General features: G+C 34.9%; 1 protein-coding gene across 1 annotated transcript; it reads right to left on the reverse strand.

The window, feature by feature from the left end:
* Nucleotides 1-12,933: 12,933 nt before the first annotated feature.
* LOC117916214 (tropinone reductase homolog At5g06060-like) lies at nt 12,934-14,510 on the reverse strand. Its single transcript, XM_034832131.1, has 5 exons — nt 14,288-14,510; nt 14,003-14,210; nt 13,672-13,888; nt 13,456-13,562; nt 12,934-13,363 (listed from the first exon to the last, which is right to left on the reverse strand). The coding sequence occupies exons 1-5, from the start codon at nt 14,377-14,379 to the stop codon at nt 13,175-13,177; spliced, it is 813 nt and encodes a 270-aa protein (XP_034688022.1). The 5' UTR covers nt 14,380-14,510; the 3' UTR covers nt 12,934-13,174.
* Between the last annotated feature and the right edge of the window lie 6,798 nt (nt 14,511-21,308).

Consider the following 21,308-nt stretch of genomic DNA (forward strand, 5'->3'; position numbering starts at 1 on the left):
TGGGTGTTCTTGGACTATCCTAGGATAGGTAGCAGTGTGCCTAGGAGCGCGAGCCCTGCCGGTTGAGCCGTTGTTAGCCGGGGATAGGCGTTTGTTAGGCTGTAAGAGGGTTGGGGTGACGTCTCATCAGGTTTGTCAATCTGCTATTAGGCTCTAGTTCAAAAACCCTAAAATGAGTTCAATTTTCCGAACCATGTCTAGGAGATCCAGTGATTCTCAAGATACTGTTGTAAACAGTGAAGAGATCAATTATCCTAAGATCCAAAATGATTTAGATGATTGGAAGTTACCCAAGGTGTCTAATCAGGAAATTTATAAGAAAGGAACCTTTAAGTTCTTCACAGACTATACCATCAAGACCTCTGAAATGTCAGTCAGCTTAGAACAAGACGACCAAGTCATAAGACTTCTAGATAACAGATCCATTGATAAGCATAAGAAAGATGGCTATAATTTCATACACTTTGGTATGATTCAAGTAGCAGCTAAGCCTTTGACAAGATTAGGTTTAAACACCTCTATTGTCATGTGTTTAAGGGATAATAGGCATCTCGAATATCGAGATTCTATTATAGGCGCAGTCCAAGCTGGACTGAATGATGGCCCTGTTTATTTCCAGTGCTATCCTAACTTCACAGTTAGAATAAGAGATGCAGACATCTTAGATTCAGTTGTCCTGCATATTAAGACCCATGGCTTTAAGATCAAACCAGGAAACAGCCCTGTTTCCATCATAACCAGGTTTGCCTATAAGAGCATGAACACAAGCGTTGGATCTGGGGCTCTTTGCACCAGTCCAAGGGTGAACCACTTATTTTCACTCTGATATGCTAGATAAGTCAGACTTCATCATCCCCAAGAAGATCTTGTGGAAAGATGTTGATTTTCCTGAAAATTGGCATTTTGCTAATGCTGTTCCAGCCATAGCACAGCGTTCTGAAAGTATTGAACAAATTGTTCAATACCCTGATGGAGGAGGAGAACTGGTTTTCTCCAAATCTTTCAGACATTCCAGCAGCCCTAGAGTTTCTGTTTATGAACCCTCTAGAGCTTCAAGCTCTTCCGTCCCAGTTAGGACCACTAGGGAAGAAGAAGGTCCCAGCTCAGGAAATCCTAAGAATATTAAGCTATCAGGTGTCAGAAGTTACACCAACGTGGCCAGACCATTTTACTCTGAGGAAAATGAGTCTACTCAGGAATCCCAACAGGATGAGTCCCCTGTTATGTCTCCTACCTATTCCCAGATGATTAACACAGTAAGCCTAAGTGATGAGGACTTTGAGATCAACAAGGATCTCTTAAGAAAAGACTTCTATTCTGAAGTCAATAAGCCAAGAAATGATTGGTTCTTTAGCACCGTCCCTAAGGTCATTAGAACCATTTACCAAGAAGAATTTTATGCCTACTTAAGACAAGAAAAGAAAAATATTAAGTTTTGGATTTGGTTTGAACTCTTCAAACAAGAGGAATATCCAGATTATCCTAGTAAGCGTGTTAATAACACTAAGAGCACTGAGTCCTTTGAATTTTCTAAGGAATTCCAAGAAAATCCCCAAATCAACCAAGCCTTTGTTGATAGGATTAATCAGAAGATTAAGGATAATCTTATTGCCCCTTTGACTGTCCAGCCTCATATGAGAATCAATATGGTTAAAGGCGATATTAGTTCAGAAGAAGAAGCTGATGAACTAATTAAGATGTTTGAGGAACCCCATAATCAAATTATTAACAATTTAGAAACCTTTAAGACTAGGAATTACTATCCTAGACCTACTTTCCTGACATGCAGTTTGAGGAAAGAAATCAGTATACTCAAGCCTCATACACCAGTGGTACTATCTATGAATGGAACATAGACGGTATGACCGAGTATAACATACTCACTAAGCTTCAAGAAATGACCATGGTTAGTACAGCCTATAAGTTAAACAATAGACTGCCAGATCATGCTGTAGCTCAGACCATTGTTGCTGGATTTACAGGTCAGCTTAAGGGATGGTGGGATAATTATCTCACTTATGATGATAAAAATAGTATCCTTAAAGCCTATAGGATTAATGAGAATAGTGAAGTTGTTAAGGATGAAGATGGCCAAGATATAGAGGATGCAGTGGCTACTCTAATCTACTCAATATCCAAGCATTTCATTGGAGATCCTGCAAAAATTAAGGATAAAACTGCAGATCTCTTAACCAACCTTAAGTGTCCTAAGCTTCATGACTTTAGGTGGTATAAGGAAGTCTTCCTAACCAAAGTCATGCTAAGGTCAGATTGTAACCAGTCTTTTTGGAAAGAAAAATTCATCTCAGGATTGCCCAAGCTTTTCTCTGAGAGAATTAAGATCAAGATAAGGGAACAGTATAATGGTCAAATCCCTTATGATAAGCTAACCTATGGTGAGATTATAAGCATTGTCACAGCTGAAGGGATTAAGTTGTGCAATGACTTCAAGCTTAAGCAACAAATGAAGAATGAACAGAAAATCTACAAGAATGAATTTGGTTCATTCTGTAGCCAGTTTGGTTTCAGCCAAAAGGAAACTAAGCCTCCCTCTAAGCAAAAACCAAGCAGGAAGCCTAGCAAAGATAAGTTTTACCATAGTAAGAGAGGCACCTATGACAACTATAGGATGAATGATACTAAGCAGTCAAGACACGTCCAAAGAAGAGTCAACAAGGATACCCAGAAAAAGGTAGAAACTCCTTTAGACGTCAAGCCAATTATCTGTTTTAAATGTGGCAAAGTTGGCCATTACAAAAAAGATTGTAGAGTTAAGCAAAAGATTAATAACTTAAGCGTCTCAGATGACCTAAAAAATATGCTTTGTAAGGTAATGCTAAGCTCCACAGATTCTGAATCAAGGACTGATTCAGATAATGAAGATGATATTAATCAACTAGACAATAGTGGTGATGTTTCTAGCCAAACTTCTAGTGACCAAGCCGTTTGTATTAAAGGTAATTGTAATTGTCGTCCTAAAACTATAAATGTCATAAGCCAAGATCAGGAATTCATCCTAGATACTTTAAGAAAAGTTGAAGATGAAAAGACTAAGCAAAATCTCTATGAAGTTTTTAAGAAATCTGTTGTTAAGGTAGAAGCCAAGAAGACTGTTAATCCTTATAACCTTAATGATATCTTAAACAGGTTTGACCAACAGTCTCCCAAGGAAGTCAGCATTAAGGAACTTCATGAAGAAGTTAAGCAGCATAAAAAGGAGATTAAGGAGTTAAGACAATTCATAAGTCTAGGTCTCTCTGATCTTCAAGATCAAATCAATAGAATTGTCAACCAAGGAAACCTCATGGATATTCCAGAATCTTCTCAAGTTAATGATAATGAGACAAATAATTTTCTGAATACTGTGAGTAGGGTTATCTTCCAAAGGTGGGAAATCTCCCTTACTATAGTAATCAAAGATATATTTGTCCTTGATATTATTGCTTTGATTGATTCAGGAGCGTCTGATAATTGCCTTCAAGAAGGTCTTGTACCTATTCCTTTATGCGAAGAGACTAGTCAGTCTCTATTTGGAGCCAATGGCCAAAGACTTGCCATCAAGTATAAATTAACAGATGTTGATATTCGTAACCATGACATCTGTATTAAGCAAACCTTTGTCCTTGTTAAGGATCTTAAGGAAAAAGCCCTCCTAGGAATACCCTTCTTAAGCTCTATTTATCCCATGTGGGTAGATAACCAAGGTATAAGAACAAAGCCTTTTGATAAGGAAATTCTTTTTGAATTTGCTAATCCTGTCACTCTTTGTGATCAAGCAATTAATCTTGTTAGTATAGATGATCCACCTAAGATTTTAGGTACTCAATTTATTCATAATTTCATTATAGATAATATTTTAAGCATTCCTTTATGCATTTCAAAATTTCAAAATGATATTTTGAACCAAGGAATTTTAAAAGTTGTTTTTAAGTATAATTTTCAAATTGAGTTTATTAAAGGAGAATGTAACTCAATCCCTGATTTCCTAACCCCGTGAATTTTTGCAGGATTCACACAAGAACATGGCCCCCAAGAAAGACAAACAACCTCTTAGGTCCATTAAACCTACAGATTCTAAGATTTCCCATTCAGCTCTTTCTGAAAAGTTCTTGCCTCTTTATTATGACCATTCTGAAGTAGCAGGTTCTTCCAGCCACTTCAATCATCACATTCCTTCAGCATCCCCTAGTAGGGATATTAATTCAAGCTCGGAATCTCTACCTTTTGTGGAAAATTCCTTCCCCACAGATCCTTCTTTTAACAATACTAACACTTTATCTGATTATATCAATTGCATTTTTGAATGGCAGGGAAGGTATGAGATTCTTGAAAGGAAACTTGAATTAGTTGACTTTCATAAGCTCATGTTGAAAGCTCAAGCCTCATTTTCCCCACTGGAAAATGGTGAGAATAAGCATTCTACCCCACTGGTGAATGATAAATTGAGTGAGGAAGAGTTGGGTTACCGTATGCTAAGAATGTATTATCTTAAAACTGAGAATCTATACTCTCTTAAGCCAGATCTTCGTCTCCTAATTTTGGAAAAAGCTAAGTCTTTAGCTGAAGAAAAACAGATCTTCATCTCTTCATACCTCCAGGATCTTCATCTCTATCTTTCTACCAATATTGGTCTTAAGGTCCCAGGTTTAAGCTTGGTTACTGTTAAGGAAGTTGATGATTCTAAAGTTTGCAGAATTATTGAAGAACCTTTCCAGTGCCAAAAAGGAATCAAGAAGATGATTTGCGATTGCAACAAAAATTTCACAATCAGTCGTGTTTGCTTGAACTTACAATACTATTCGCCAATCAGCATCAAATTCAAGGATGAAGATTTATTATTAACTCCAGAAAAGCTCCTGGACCATGGTCTGGTCCATCAAATCATATGTTCTGATCCCAGCCAAGTATCTCAGCTTGGAAGAAAAATTGCTCTTGGTCTAACCCAAGGATTTAAAATGAATAAGAAATTTGCAGACGCCATCATCATCAGCAAAGCCCCAGAGTGGGTTTCTAGTGGCCAACTTGTTCCAGCCCAGCACATTGTTTCTCTCCACTATCAGAATAGAAGACCTACTCAACTGTCTTACCCTCTATTATTTTCTGATATCTGTGCTGAACCCATTATTAAGCAAATCAAACATTGGAGAGCCAGAACTATTAGCAGGGATTTTGAGGCCTTTCCAATAAATATGGGTTATCTCATTGCTGCAGATTCTTGTCATCAGATTTTCTGTAACAAAAGATTGGACCCCCTTCCAACCAAGTCTTTTACTAGTGATGAAAAGATCCTTGAAGAGCATCGTAAGGATTACTATCTACCCTAAGCATTTTTCATCAAGCATGTGTTCTCACAGTTTAAAGATGCCTGTCAGCAGTCTTTTCAGCCGAAAGCTTGTTTCCAGGTTTATAGTCAAAAGTTCTACAGTGCTCCGATACTGTTCACTTTTACTATTCAAGCACGGGCCTACTGTTCAAGATTCTTTTTTTGTCTATTTAAGGAGGCTCGGTCCTCATTTGTAGGAGGGATGATTGAACAGCTTATTTTACAAGTTAATTTCCGCCTAGTTTCTCTCTCTAGCTTATGCTCTGCCTTCTCTCTTCTTTCTCTCTCATCATGTAATCCCTTTAAGCCTTCAAAGCTTTCAAGCTTTCTTCAAGCTTTCCTACCTTGATCCATTGTAAGATATTCTCCTTATGTAATATATAAGTATGTTTTGATTACCTCCTATATGGATGGTTTTTAATTATGCTTTAATTTAATTTTATGTTTTTTATTTTCTTTTTTATTTTGTACCGCCTACATGGTCGGTTTTAAGCTTATTATGAACTAACAAGTTTTTTGGTTCCTTCTCTTTAAATTTCTGGTTGGATATCTTCTGTATTTTCTAACCCTCTTCCTTGTTTTGAATCCATGGCATATTTCATCTCCTTATTGCATATGACCTTGTCCTGGGTGTCTATATATATATATATATATATATATATATATATTAATTTTTTTTAAAAAAATTAATTTTAATAAAATATAAATTATATATTTATAATATTAGTTGTTTAATAACATTTCGACCATGCAATGAACATGAATGGATGAATTTTTAGAATGAATAATACCTATCTTTAATTAAAACATTGCCAATTAAAATGTACTGGAATACTTCTTGAAATCCTCAGCACGTTTGATCATTTTTAGCATCATAGACAACCTCATTATAGCTGTCAAATGAATGGAAGTGGCAGACTTTGAACATGAGTACAATATGATGGAAAAAGATTTAGGCCTCACATATTTATTTATTTTATTTCAAATGAAAATTTCAAACAAAATTAGGTAGCATTCAATAAATTTAGGGGGAAACCTCATTCTGTATTAGTCTTATCAACATTGAAGTGTGACATGTTTTTTATGTTCGTAATCTTGACTTTGAGGATATTAAAGAAAAGATTTTAGTGTAAACAAAGATATCGTAGTAGCAGTGATAATAATAATAATAAGAAAAAGAAGAGGAAAACCTCACTTTATATTAGTCTTGTCAAGATTGAAGTGCAATATATTTAATTTTCATGTTCATATATAATCTTGACTTTGAGATATAATAATAATAATAATAATAACAATATATTGAATATTTCTCGAGTAAGGGTAAATTAGTTTTTTTCTTTTACCTTATTTTATTGTAAATTTATTTAAGCTCTCAATACTTTTTACAACCGCATTGTGAGTTTGTAGGGAGATGTTAAAATTATTAATTTATTTATCACATCAACATTATTATCTTTCTTTTTTGGAGTAGGAAAGATTAATTTATCTTTTTTTTCTTTTACTTCCAAACCTATTTCAACTCCACGTGTATTGGACTTATTTTTTTGGAGTAAGGAAAGATTAGTTTATCTTTTTTTTCTTTTACTTCCTTTGATTGTAAACCTATTTCAACTCCACGTGTATTGGACTTATTTTTCAAGTGATTATAATAAGAAACATTTGACCTTTCTCTTTTTCTTAATTCTTTTAAATCTCATAACTTTGAGGGTAACTCTTCACACTTTACTTACTACAAAATAAAATATTTTTACAAAACTTGTTGAAGAGGTAAACAGTATAATACATATCAAGATGAATAATGATGTATATTTCACACATATACAATTTTTATTTTATCGTTTAATTAGTGATCATGCTCTTATCTAAAATAAGAAATTACAACATCTAATTTATTCTTATTAAAATATGCAAAAAAAAAAAGGTAAAAATTGAATATAAAAGCTAATGGCTCTCACTTTACAAAACGTGTGTGGGATGGGAGTTTTGATTGATGGATCAAATACAAATGTCAAATTTTGTGTCTTAAATATATTAAAGTAAGCAAGAAATTTGTACCTCTTGAAAAAAATACTAAAAAAATGTTTCCAAGGACTATTTATGTCAAATAATATTTGAATTTTCAATGATTAATAGGTTTTTTATTTTAAATTTGTGTATAATTGAATTTATCATTTATTTGATTTAGTAATTATACTTGCAATTAACTTATTTTTAACCAATGTCGATATTTTTCTATCATTTTGTTTTATTTTTGTATCTTATGGATTGTAAAACGTTATTCATGATATTTTATCAATTTTAAACCATATATTTTTATTTTAAATCATTTTTTCTTATATAAATTATACAAATAATACGAAAAAATATCAAGAATTTGAAAAAAGGTACTAAAAGATATATGAATAATAAGAAATCCGTTATTGAACGTTGCAACCAATCAGATGTAGGTGGGTGAGCGGGGATTGCACCGGAGACCTAAACAGCATCTATGACTGGAGAAGAAGGTAGAAATCCGTGATTGAATAATAAGAAATTTTTTAATATTTATTGGAAGCATAGACTTAATATTTGGTAACCATGCATTAACTCCTAGGACCACAAGGTCACTATCACGAGCAAATAATCCCAAAAATAGAAGCGGTGGAGGGACATAAAAACAGTTTTGAGAAAACAACATATATTAATATAAATGCTAGGTGTTTCTAGCATTGACTTGGATCAAAACCATTAACACTCATCCCACCATCAACACAAATGGTCTGGCCAGTAATGTAAGATGATGCTGGTAGGCAGAGGAATGCTACCAAGGATGACACCTCCTTTGGATCCCCCACTCGACCAAGCGGAGTTCTTCTTATTACCTCTTCCGTAAAGCTTTTCTTACTAAGAAACTGAAACCAAAATGATACAACCAAAAAAAATAAAAGAAAACAAAACAGAAGGTTAGTTTATTAATCAGTTTTCCCAATGAAAACAACAGCAACTTTTAAATGAGGTGAAGGGAATTAAACTCACTGGTTCTACCAGAGAAGTTTTGATGTACCAAGTGACAACAGAATTAGTACCTAAGGTAGATTAAGGTAGTATCTAAGGGTTACTAAGGTAGTACCTAAGGTATAGTCACCACTATATCAAAGGTTCACATAATGTCATGTACTAATGTTCACAAATAAAGTAAGTAATATCCATAAATGAAGTTATAAGGCTTCACACAGGTAGTATCCAAATTTAACTAAGATAATATCTAAGGTCAATTAAGATAGTACTTAAGGTAGATTAAAGTAATATATAAGGTACAGTAACCACTATATCAAAGGTGCACATAATGTCATACTCTAATGTTCACAAATAAAGTAAGTAATGTCCATAAATGAAGTTTCGAGGCTTCACACAAGTAATACCCAATTTTAACTAATATTTTAAAACTATTTTTTTTATGTTTACTAGAAAAGAAAAAAAACATATTTGACAACCTAAAATATTTTTAAACCATCTTTAATATTTTTAAATATGTTTTAAAAATAGATTTTATATCTAATATTTTATTTTTAATAATTGTATATATTTATATAATTATTTTTTAAAATAACCATAAAAAATAAGTAAAAACAAGTAAAGATGTTATCCGAAAACATTGTATTTTTTATTTTTAGAAACAGAGAATAGTTTTTCTTATTCTCAAATAGTTTTCCTGTTTTTTACTCTAAAGAAGAAAAAACTATTACCAAATAATCCCTTAGATACTTATGCTTTATCAAGTGTTGAAATATCTTTGTATGAATTATATAGCAACTCATAAGAGTAGGAGAAAAAGAGACAATTTTAAAAGCGGATCTGACAAACAGAAATTATTAGAAAATAGGTGATTTTAAGAATGGATTTGATATGCGTCACAAAAACCACTAAAATTTGGTGTGAATATATATATATGAGCATTTCCATAAATTTCTTTTATATATAAAATTTAATTTTTGGAGAAATTTTAGATAAAAAGATGTTTAGATCTATTCAATAAAAAATTGAAAGAGTAACTTAATGTATTTATTTACTCTAAGCCTCATGGTGTGTGAATTAAACCAATCTTCAAAGAAAAATACAAAAAAAAAAAAAAAGAAGTAAATCATAATAAAAAGGAGAGTAGTCAAAATCAAAAGAAGAATCAAATTTGATTTCCATATTAGTGATTTTTTTTTAATTATATTATCATTGTAAAAAATAATTCAAATACATTAATAAATTGAAAATAAAATTAACTCTTATTCTCATTTTTTATTCCAATGTTTCAAATATAACGTCCATTTATTGATTAGTGTTGCCAAATCCGAACAATTGCATAGCAATACAAAGAAATTGAGCATATAAAACACAAGTTTCTCAATAAATAAGACCATAGTGAAAGTGCAAGTATATAAATAACACCAATTTTATCATACAATCTTACCCAACACTTTTTTTTTATACTATCAAAAAGTTACTGAAAAAAATATTTCTTTTTATCACCAAGAAATTACTTTCACTGAATGAATACATTAGTCGTATTTGGAATAACTTCCTATTCTTAGTTTTAATTAAAAGCTAAAAGTCACAATTTTTTTAAAATAATATTGATATTATAAAAAAAATTTATTAAACATAAAAAAAAAAAAAAAAACCCTTTTTGAATAAGTCAAAAGAAAGGTTTAAAAAAAAAAAATTGATTATCATATTAAGTTATTTTTAAAGTTATAAATGGTTTAAATAAAGTGACCAGCATAAAAGAATTTATTGAGCTTTAAAAATGATTTTTGACTACTCAAAATCCACCCAACCGGAACCATAGTCCCCAGTAACTTGGGGCTAGAAAAAATGGCATAAGGAATCAGGTTAAAGTTCAATACATGCTACATGCATCTTGTTAAGGACCATGAAAGCAATTTCACAATGTATCATATTTGGAGTTTTGGATTTGGGTTTCTAAACTAAAATAAGAAAAATTTTGGGTTGTTGGAAGTGAAGAAAGATAAGAGAAAGCTTCCAAATGAGCAAATTGGAAACTTGTCGATTGGGTGTTTTTTTTTTTTTTTTTTTGAGAAGTTACAGATTTAGATTTTAGTGTTTTTCTCTTAATTTCAATGGTCCTACTGATATGAAAGTTGGGATGATGCTGAGAATGCTGAGCTACAGACATGGAGGGACAATTATGGCATAGAAGATAGAGTCGGTTCAAAGTGTACAAAAACGATAATACTTTTCATATTAAAAACTGATTATCATATTTCCCATTGTTGAGTTCTGAAAACCATATAATTCCTAAATAGTAGCTTCAAAATACAAGTTTTGAGGCTTCACATAGGTAGTACCCAAGTGTAACTAAAATAATACCTAAGATCGATTAAGGTTAGTAAGGTATATTAAGGTAGTACCTAAGGGTTACTAAGTGATTTTCTTTTTAATTATATTATCATTGTAAAAAAATAATTCAAATATATTAATAAATTGAAAATAAAATTAACTCTTATTCTCTTTTTTTATTCCAATGTTTCAAATATAACGTACGTTTATTGATTAGTGTTGCCAAATCCGAACAATTGCATAGCCATACAAAGAAATAGAATTGAGCATATTAAACACAAGTTTCCCAATAAATAAGACCCTAGCGAAAGTGTTGGTATATAAATAACACCAATTTTATCATACAAACTTAGCCAACACTTTTTTTATAGCATCAAAAAGCTACTAAAAAAATATTTCTTTTTATCACCAAGAAATTACTTTTTTAAAATGAAAAAATTACTTTCACTGAATGAATACATAAGTCATATTTGGAATAACTGCTTGTTCTTAGTTTTAGTTAAAAGCTAAAAGTCACCATTTTTTAAAAAATAATATTGATATTTATAGAAAAAAATGTATTAAACATAAAAAATAAAAAATAAAAACTTTTTGAATAAGTCAAAATAAAGCTTAAAAAAATATTTTTTTATTTTCTTATTTTTTAAGTTATAAATTGTTTAAATAAAATGAGGGGCATAAAATTTTTTACTAAGCTTTAAAAATGGTTTTTGACTACTCAAAAACCACCCAATCGGAACCATAGTCCCCAGTAACTTGGGGCCAAAAAAATTGGTAGAAGGAATTAGGTTAAAGTTCAGTACATGCCGCATGCATCTTGTTAAGGACCATAAAAACAATTCCACAACATATCACATTTAGAGTTTTGGATTTGAGTTTCTAAACTAAAATGAGAGAAATTTTGGGTTGTCGGGACTGAAGAAAGATGAGAGAAAGCTTCCAAATGAGCAAATTGAAAACTTGCATGTTGGGTTTTTTTTTTTTTTTTTTTTTTTGAGAAGTTACAAATTTAGATTTTAGTGTTTTTTTTTTTTCTTAATTTCAATGGTCCTACTGAAATGGAGGTTGGGATGATGTTGAGAATGCTGAGCTGGAGACATGGAGGGGCAATTTAGGCACAAAAGATGAAGCCGACTCAGAATGCACAAAAACGATAATAGTTTTCATATTAAAAATTGATTCTCATATTTCTCATTTTTGGGTTCCGAAAACCATATCATTTCTAAGTAGCAGCTCCAAAATACAAGTTTCCCAAATTTATATATATATTTTTTAAATATTGTTGAAAACAACTTTGATAAAAAAAAAATATTTGTTTTTTTTTTGGTATAATTTATCATATGAAAATATTAATTTTTTTCTTTATTTTTATATATATTTATATCAAATAAATTTAATATATTTTAAATTTTAATTAGGAATTTATAATATCAAATTATAAAATTTTAATGATTTATGTTATTGGTCCCTCAAAAGGATTTCTAGTTCTAGATATTTATGATTCAATTATATTTTAAAATATGGAGCATACCCAAATCATATTATTAATATAAAATTAAAATTTGTAACCTTATTGGCTAACGTGTTACATGGCGTCACTGATTGTATATAGTACATACGCGCTACTTTATATTAAAATATCTTAAGAGTAACAACACAATAGCATGCTGTTGTCAGTACCATTATGCAAGGAAAAGTCCTGGAAAAGCCATGGTACCACAGCTTTTTCCATGATGTGTGATAGATCACAGAACCCACTTTCCTTCGTCTCTTTGCTATATGTATTTTTTACGTGAATGAATCTTATTTGTTTTCATATATTTGACCTTAGCTCAACAAGCATTAATTATTGTCCATATGACACTACGTACGTCAAGGGGAGAAGCTAAACATGTGAGGGACCTATCTTAAATTCATGGATATATAAAGTAAAAAGAGGAAGTTATAAATGGTATTGGAATTAATTCTTAATCTCCGAGATATAACAAAGACTTCATGCTTATATCATATTTGGTCATTTTTAGCTTGATGGGCAACCTCATAATAGCTACCAAATTAATGGAAATGAAAAAAAATTAAAGATTCACACTTGTTGAATTTCATCTAAATTTATCAAACAAAATTAATTTAAGGTTGGTTTCACTTGCACTTTTTGAAATTTATTGTAAATAAGAGATGGTGTAATATTTGAATAAGTAAAAATGATGAATTTTCATCGTCCTTTTACGATTCTTTGCATTTCTCTTTCAATCCTATAACTACAACAACAACAACCTTACAACAAGATAAATCTGATTATAGGAAACACCCATCACAAGAATCTCATCCAATGATAAGTAACTTCTTGCAAACTTTCCAACGATTATTATAAGCATCATGCAACAATGTTTTCAAATGAACCCCACACCGAAAAAACAGAAGAGTACATACCACCACAAACAGATTATTCAGGAAAAAGACAGGATCCAAACAGGAAAGCGGTAGAGGAAGCTAAGATTTTTTAGAGTCTTAATGATGTTCCTAGAACAGGTTTGGCTCAAAACCATTAACAGTCACGCCACCATCAACACAAATAGTCTGTCCAGTAATGTAAGATGATGCTGGTAGACAGAGGAAAGCCACCAAAGATGACACCTCCTTCGGATCTCCCACACGGCGAAGTGGAGCTCGATTTATCACCTCTTCCAGAAAGGTTTTGTTACTGAGCATCTGCAACCCAGATTATGCAAAAGACAGAAAAGAGAGATCGAGGAAATGATTATTGAATTTTCCCAGACAAAAAAGAAGAGAAACTGAATTACCTGATCCACCATCGGAGTTTTGATGTACCAAGGAGCAACTGCATTACTTCTAATATTGTCTTCCGCCCACTCGCATGCCAAATTCTTTGTAAGTTGATTCATTGCTCCTGAAAAATCACAATATGATAATGATAATGACACACCGAGAAGGCCACAAGGGCCACAACCCAAGAACTTGCAATATATATATATACTGTGGATCATGTAATGAAATACCTTTGGTTACTGAATAAGCAGACTGATACTTGACTGACACTACGCCGGCAACAGAGGAGATGAATACAATGCTTCCCGCTCCTGATGCCTTTAAAAGGGGGTGTGCGAGTTGGGAGAGGTGATACACAGATTCAAAATTTATGGCCATGATTGTTGAGAACTCTTCTGCCGTGACCTCTACTGTTGGTTTCCGAATAAAAATAGCAGCGTTGTTGACCTGAATCCGGAACCAAAAAAAAAATCAAGTAGGGGAACTCAAATTGTAGGAAGTTCGACAAAGTATGTGGAATTAATATCATGGATAGGAACCTTAGAGACTAGAGGAACTTACAAGGATATTCAGCTTCCCATTGAAAACAGAACAGACAGTCTCCATTAGCTTCTCCCTTTGGGCCCGAGAGGATACATCACACACTGAACCACTCACTCCAAAACCTTTAGCTTTCCAATCCTTTAAGCATTCATTGAGCTCGGTTTCTTTTCGAGAACACGTGTGTATGGTTGCTCCTAATCCAGCCAGTTCCTCCACAATTGCATGCCTGCAGAATTGATACATACGTTTATATATAGGAAGGTATAGTCCAAACCCAAAGACATAAAAACAGGTAACACCAACCCAATTCCTTTAGTTCCACCGGTTACAAGAGCAGTCATTCCCTTGAGAGACCATCTACTATCTCCAGAGCTGCACCCAAATGTCTGAGCCATGCCTCCTCCTCTACTCTACCACTCTTTGAACTGAAAATGGAACAGAAACAGCATAGCAAATGACATAAACTTTGACAGGACTTCTTACAACTTGAAACCAAAAGACACAACTGATAATGGTCCCAATGGCCCTCTCAAACCTCCATTTTCTTTTTTATTCTAATGTAATAGGATAAAGCAAAGAAAATTGGTGGCTAGCTTTTGGCTAACACCAGACCCACTAAACGAATCAGTCATGACGACTGAGATGACAAAAATGAAAATAGAAATGGATCAGCTCACACTTGTTGTTGGAAAGTCAATCTTCCTAAATCTTCCATGTTAAGAATAGATGATTTGTATATGTTAGTTTTCCTATTGTAATTCCTGACTTATAGCTGGATAGCTTAGAATATAGTAAGCTAATTCCTAACTTGTAGAAAAAGATCACAAACCTCCCTGTATAAATATACACTTCAACATCAATAATATTATTCAGCCAATTTCCTCTGTCATTCATCTTTTCATGGTATCAGAGCAGGACTAAAATCCTGATTCATCGCTGCACTCTAATCTCTCGTGTAGCATCTCTTTTCTTCAATCATCATGGCAAAATCAGAGATTCCTACAGATTTCTCAAAGGCAGATCTCTCCGCCAATCCCTATTTCACTCACCATTCAGATCACCCAGGTTTGGTTTTGATTTCCAAATCTTTGAATGGAAACAATTATTCGGCTTGGAAAAGGGCTATGATTCTAGCTTTAAATTCCAAGAACAAATTGGGTTTTGTTAATGGCTCGATCAAGGCTCCTTCAGAAGAAACTAATCCTGAAGGTTATGCGACTTGGTCACGGTGTAACGACATGGTTCACTCCTGGATCGTCAATACTCTCAATCTAGAAATTGCGGACAGTGTAATCTATTATTCTACTGCTCATGAAGTTTGGGAAGATCTCCGTGAGCGATTCTCTCAGAGCAATGCACCTCACACCTTTGAAATTCAGCGAGATATTGCTTGTTTTCGACAAGAGCAACTCTTTGTCTCTGCCTATTACACAAAATTGAAAGGCCTGCGGGATGAACTAGCTTCCTACAACGCTGCAGCACATAGGGCACAACAAGATCAACAAAAATTGATGCAATTTCTGATGGGTTTGAATGAATCTTATAGTGCTATTCGCGGGCAAATCCTCCTAATGAATCCTCTCCCTTCTGTCCGCCAAGCATACTCCTCTGTCTCTTAAGAAGAAAAGCAGCGCTTCCTCACTTCGACGAACGCAGCAGCGGAATCTGCCGCAAGTGCTGCTATGGTCGTGCGCAGCAATGGCAAATCTTCGGCTACTTGGAAGGACGGAATAGATCGATCGAACACAAGAATGATGGAACCGACTGATCGCCCCTCTGGTTCTCAAAATTTTCGGGTGAATCGGTCTTCTCAGGGGCAAGATGGCAGACCATTTTTTGATCAAGATCGACGCCGCATGGGTTCTGGAAGAGGACGCCCCCAGTGCTCGTATTGTGGAGATATGGGTCATTGAGTTCAAAAGTGTTTTCAACTACATGGATACCCACCAGGCCATCCTAAAGCAAGAATGAACTTAGGCTCAAACTCAAATCGGAATAAAAGTTTTTCTACAGCTAACCAAGTTTCTGAGGCAGATGAAGGGAGACCTACAGTTGCATTATCAGAAGCCCAACTCAAGCAACTTTTGTCACTTCTTAATAACCAAGATGAAAACTCTAGTTCCAAAGTGAATGCGGTAACAAAGCCAGGTTTGTCCAAAGTCGCTTCCCACAATTGGATTATTGATAGTGGGATGACGGATCATAGTAGGGTGACGGATCATATTACTTCATCCTCTAAGTTATTGCATAAAGATAAAAATTGCTCATTACTGCTCGTATTGTTGCCTAGCGGAGAAAAAATGAATATTATTACGAAAGGGTTTTTGCCTCTGAATTCCGTCTATTATCTACATGATGTCTTATCTATGCCCACATTCAAAGTTGATTTAATATCAGTTAGTTGTTTGACAAGAGGTCTAAATTAATCAGTGATGTTTTTCCCTTATTGGTGTATTTTGCAGGATCTGGCTACGAGGAGGACGATTGGTTTGGGTAAACAATGTGACAAACTATACTATTTGGTGGCACTAGCAACGGATAAATCTTTAACCAACCATTCCTCATCCACAAACCAACCAACCTGCAATCTCGCCATCTCTTCTACCGATATTTGGCATAGTCGCTTAGGCCATGTATCACCTTCTCGTTTGAGTTTCATTGCCAAGAATTTTTTGAATTTTTCTGTTCAGTCCAATAATGCTTGCCCTATATGTCCTTTGGCTAAGCAAAGTCGTTTACCTTTTGGTACTAGTGCTATTTCTTCTACAAAACCTTTTGAGATTATTCATTGTGACATTTGGGGTCGTTATCGACACCCTTCTCTGTTTGGTGCTCATTACTTTCTCACTATTGTCGATGATTATACACGTTTCACATGGATATTTTTAATGCGACATAAAGATGAAACACAATCACTTTTAAAACGTTTCTTTAGCTATGTGTTCACACAATTTGAATTTCGCATTAAAACTTTTCAAAGTGACAATGATGGAGAATTTACCTCACTTCGTTCTTTTTTTCAAGATAATGGTGTCATCTTTCAGCATTCTTGTGTTTACACGCCTCAACAAAATGGGGTTGTGGAACGCAAACATCATCATATTCTACAAGTAGCCCAAGCTTTGAAATTTCATGCTCAAGTTCCCACTCAATTTTGGGGGGAGTGTGCTCTCACTACCGTACACATCATCAATCGGTTACCTTCACCAGTATTGTCTTTTAAAACTCCTTTTGAATTGCTTTACTCAAAACCACCTTCTTACTCTCATCTCCGTGTTTTCGGATGTTTAGCCTATGCCACCAATGTTCACACCTCTCACAAATTTGATTACCGTGCCATGCCATCCATCTTCATCGGTTATCCTGCTGGTTAGAAAGCATACAAATTATTTGATTTATCAACCAAAAAGGTCTTTACTAGTCTAGATGTCAAATTTCATGAAGATATTTTTCCTTATGTCTCTCTCAAGCCCAACTCCACTCTCCATTCGTTGACCCATAATTCTGGTCCAATCCCCTTGGTGGCCCACGACATCTCTTCCTCCCTTGACTCTACTTCTCACGCACTTTCCCCTCTTCTTTCCAACTACACAAGCACACCGTCTCTCACCACAGAAAATGACGACTTTTCCTCTCCTTCTCAACCTTCCGAACTCGTTTTCGAACCTTCTTCTCAGATCGATCCAAACCTTCCACCATCGCCTTCTGCAACTCTAGTATCGTCTTCTCCAGTGCCACCATTTGCATCCATCTCTCCGCTCCTCCAGCCGAGACACCCATCTTTTCACCAGAAACACACTCACCCAAACCAGTCGCTCCGCTCCGTCACTCCAGCCGCCATATCACCCCGCCAATCAAGCTCCACGATTATGTTTGCTCCCACGTTTCCTCCGATCAATCGTCTTCCTTGATTCCAGGTCCGACTAAAGGTACACGATATCCATTGGCCAATTATGTTTCTTATCACAGATATAAGCCTGCATATAGATCTTTTGTTGCTCAACATAGTGCTGTCACAGAACCTAGGTCTTATTCGAAAGTCGTCGCTCATCCTGAGTGGCAGGAGGCAATGCGTTCTGAATTGCAGGCTCTCCAAGCTAATGGCACTTGGTCTCTCACTCCACTTCTAGCCGGCAAGACACCGATTGGCTGTCGATGGGTGTATAAAATTGAACACCGTTTAGATGGGTCTATTGAGTGTTACAAAGCACGATTGGTAGCGAAGGGCTTTACTCAATTAGAAGGTGTTGATTATCAGGATACCTTTTCCCCCACTGCCAAGATCATATATGTCTGCTGCTTGCTTGCATTGGCCGCAACCCGTGACTGGTCTCTTCATCAAATGGATGTTAACAACGCTTTTCTTCATGGCAACATACATAGGAAATATATATGTCTCCACCGCCAGGGCTTCGACGACAGGGGGGAGGAAAACTTGGTATGTCACCTTCATAAATCACTCTACGGTCTAAAACAAGCTCTCGCCAGTGGTTCGCCAAGTTCTCAGAAGCTATTCGATCTGCCGGTTATGCACAATCTCGAGCCGATTATTCTTTGTTCACCAGAAAACAAGGCAAGTCCTTTACTCCCCTCTTGATATATGTTGATGATATTCTGATTACTGGAAATGATCCTGTGAGCATTGCTACAACAAAAAAATTTCTGCATAGTCATTTTCATCTCAAAGATCTGGGTTATTTAAAATACTTTCTTGACATTGAGGTTTCTACTTCTAAAAATGGGATTTTTATTTCCCAACGTAAGTATGCATTAGAGATTATTGAGGATGCAAGATTGTTGGGCGTTGCCCCTATTGATACACCTATGGAACGAGGATTGAAATTGTCTGATAAGAGCGATTTGCTCAATGATCAAGGTCGTTATAGGAGATTGGTTGGAAGGTTAATATATCTAACTGTGTCGAGACCAGATATCACTTATGCAGTTCATGTGTTAAGCCGGTTTATGCATCAACCGAGAAAAGCTCATATGGAAGCAGCATTCAGAGTTGTACGTTATCTTAAGAATGCACCTGGTTAGGGTTTGTTCTTCTCTTCGAATAATGATTTCAGATTGAGAGCCTACTGTGATTCTGATTGGGCAGGTTGTCCACTTACTAAAAAGTCCACTACAGGCTACTGTGTATTCCTTGGACCTTCATTGATTTCTTGGAGATCAAAGCGACAGAAAACAGTGTCACTCTCTTCAGCCGAAGCAGAGTATCGTGCAATGACAGGAGCTTGTTGTGAGTTAACGTGGCTTTGGTACTTTTTGAAAGATTTGGGTGTTTTACATCAGGAATCTGCCTTGCTGCATTGTGACAACAAGGCAGCGTTGCACATTGCAGCCAACCCTGTTTTCCATGAGCGTACTAAACATATTGAGATGGATTGTCACTATATTAGGGAAAAGATCCAAGATGGTTCCATTATTACAAGACATGTGAGCTCAGCGCATCAACTTGCAGACATTCTGACCAAACCATTGGGAAATGAGATTTTTGCTCCTATGATTCGCAAGTTGGGAGTGCAGGATATCCACTCTCCAACTTGAAGGGGAATGTTGGAAAGTCAATCTTCCTAAATCTTCCATGTTAAGAATAGATGATCTGTATATGTTAGTTTTCCTATTGTAATTCCTGACTTATAGGTGGATAGCCTAAAATATAGTAAGCTAATTCCTGACTTGTAGAAAAAGATCACAAACCTCCCTGTATAAATATACACTTCAACATCAATAATATTATTCAGTCAATTTCCTCTGTCATTCATCTTTTCACTTGTATGGAGCAAGTGTTGAGACATTAGGATATTAGTTGTACAAATACTTCTAATCATTCTTTCCCATTCTTAGGTGATTACGCTTGATTATAGTGCTTGATTATAGGTGGTCAACATAATTAACAGATATGATTGTAGAGTTGTATAACTTGATTGTAGGATATTGAGTCATGTATACCCTTTATATATACTTTGTACATGAACGAATGAAAGTATGAACGAAAAACCACCATTCATCAATTTGAAGTTGCTATCAAAGCCAGCCTTAGAAACCTCTTTTGAGACAAAATCCCTTACAAACTTCCCATTCAAATATACCAATTCAAAACTTTGATTCACACTAGTTGAATTGCATTCCCAAGTCCCTGTGTCGTTAAAGTGGACATCAAACCGTCAGTAGAACACTGCGCTTCATACATCCGCTTGAAGTATCACACCTTAGTCCGAAGCCTCGCCCTTGCATCTCAAAATCGTCGGATTGTTCTACTTGCACCACGCCAAAGATCAGCGCCATTCCTTACTCCGACGTTGGTCATCACCGATCTAGAAATTTGTCAAAGAAGAACAAGCATCGAGGAAAAGTGTGTGTCATTTTTATATTTTCATTTGCTTACCCAAAAAGAAATGAAAGAAAAAAAAATGAGTGAAAAAAATACTATTGTTTTTCAATCTGAAGGTACTTTTAATCCATGAATTATTTTGACTGAATCAAACTATGACGTTTGGTCACAACTCGTGGAGATGCATATTGCCGAACAGGAAAAAACTTTTCTACATTTGAGGCAAGACAAAGCCACCAAAAGAGTCAGAAGATGGATATGAAAAATGGTATGCTGAGAATCAAAAGGTGAAGAGATGGTTGTTAATGTCCATGAGTCCAGAAATTATGAAGCGTTATTTACGCTTACCCACCGCTCAAGAAATTTGGAGTGCATTATCAAAGGCCTTCTATGATGGAAACGATGAATTACAAGTTTTCACTTTGAATTAAAAAGCCTTCACTGCCAAACAAAGCGGCAGGTCTCTTTCTAAATATTATGAAGAGTTAACTAAGATTTTTTGCAAATTGGATCATTGGGATAAGGTAGTCATGAAAGACCCTGATGACATTGCAGCATACCGAAAATCCATTGAATGACAACAGGTGCACATCTTTCTTGCTAGATTGGATGGTGACTTTGAGCAAGTTCAAGGAGAGATTCTACGCAAAGATCATGTTCTTGATTTGGAATAATGCTATGCACTAATTTAACGAGTGGCAGTGGGTCATGCTAGAATGAAAGCAGAATCTGACAATCCTAACACCTCAGCTATGGTAGTCTGACAGCGATCAACCCAAAATTGGCAAGACTAATCCAAGATCAACCATCCTAAGACAACCCCTAATATTGATAAGTCAACCTTCAAATGCACTCACTACAATAAGACTGGTCATACCAAGAGTCGTTGCTTTGAACTTATGGGATATTCAAACTGTTGGGATCATAATTGTGATCAATGGAAGAAGGATTCCAAGAAAACCTCGACTGCAGCTGTTGCCGAAA

The sequence above is a fragment of the Vitis riparia genome, chromosome 6 (genome assembly GCF_004353265.1).
Source record: "Vitis riparia cultivar Riparia Gloire de Montpellier isolate 1030 chromosome 6, EGFV_Vit.rip_1.0, whole genome shotgun sequence".
NCBI lineage: Eukaryota > Viridiplantae > Streptophyta > Magnoliopsida > Vitales > Vitaceae > Vitis > Vitis riparia.

Bases quoted from the DNA above. Each gene is read 5' to 3' on its own strand.
- LOC117916214 (XM_034832131.1), bottom strand. From the start codon at position 14,379: ATGGCTCAGACATTTGGGTGCAGCTCTGGAGATAGTAGATGGTCTCTC. The intron at 13,889-14,002 runs GTAAGTTCCTCT...TTCCGGATTCAG, and splicing joins ATGGGAAGCTGAATATCCTT to GTCAACAACGCTGCTATTTT. The intron at 13,364-13,455 runs GTAATTCAGTTT...TCTGGGTTGCAG, and splicing joins AAACTCCGATGGTGGATCAG to ATGCTCAGTAACAAAACCTT.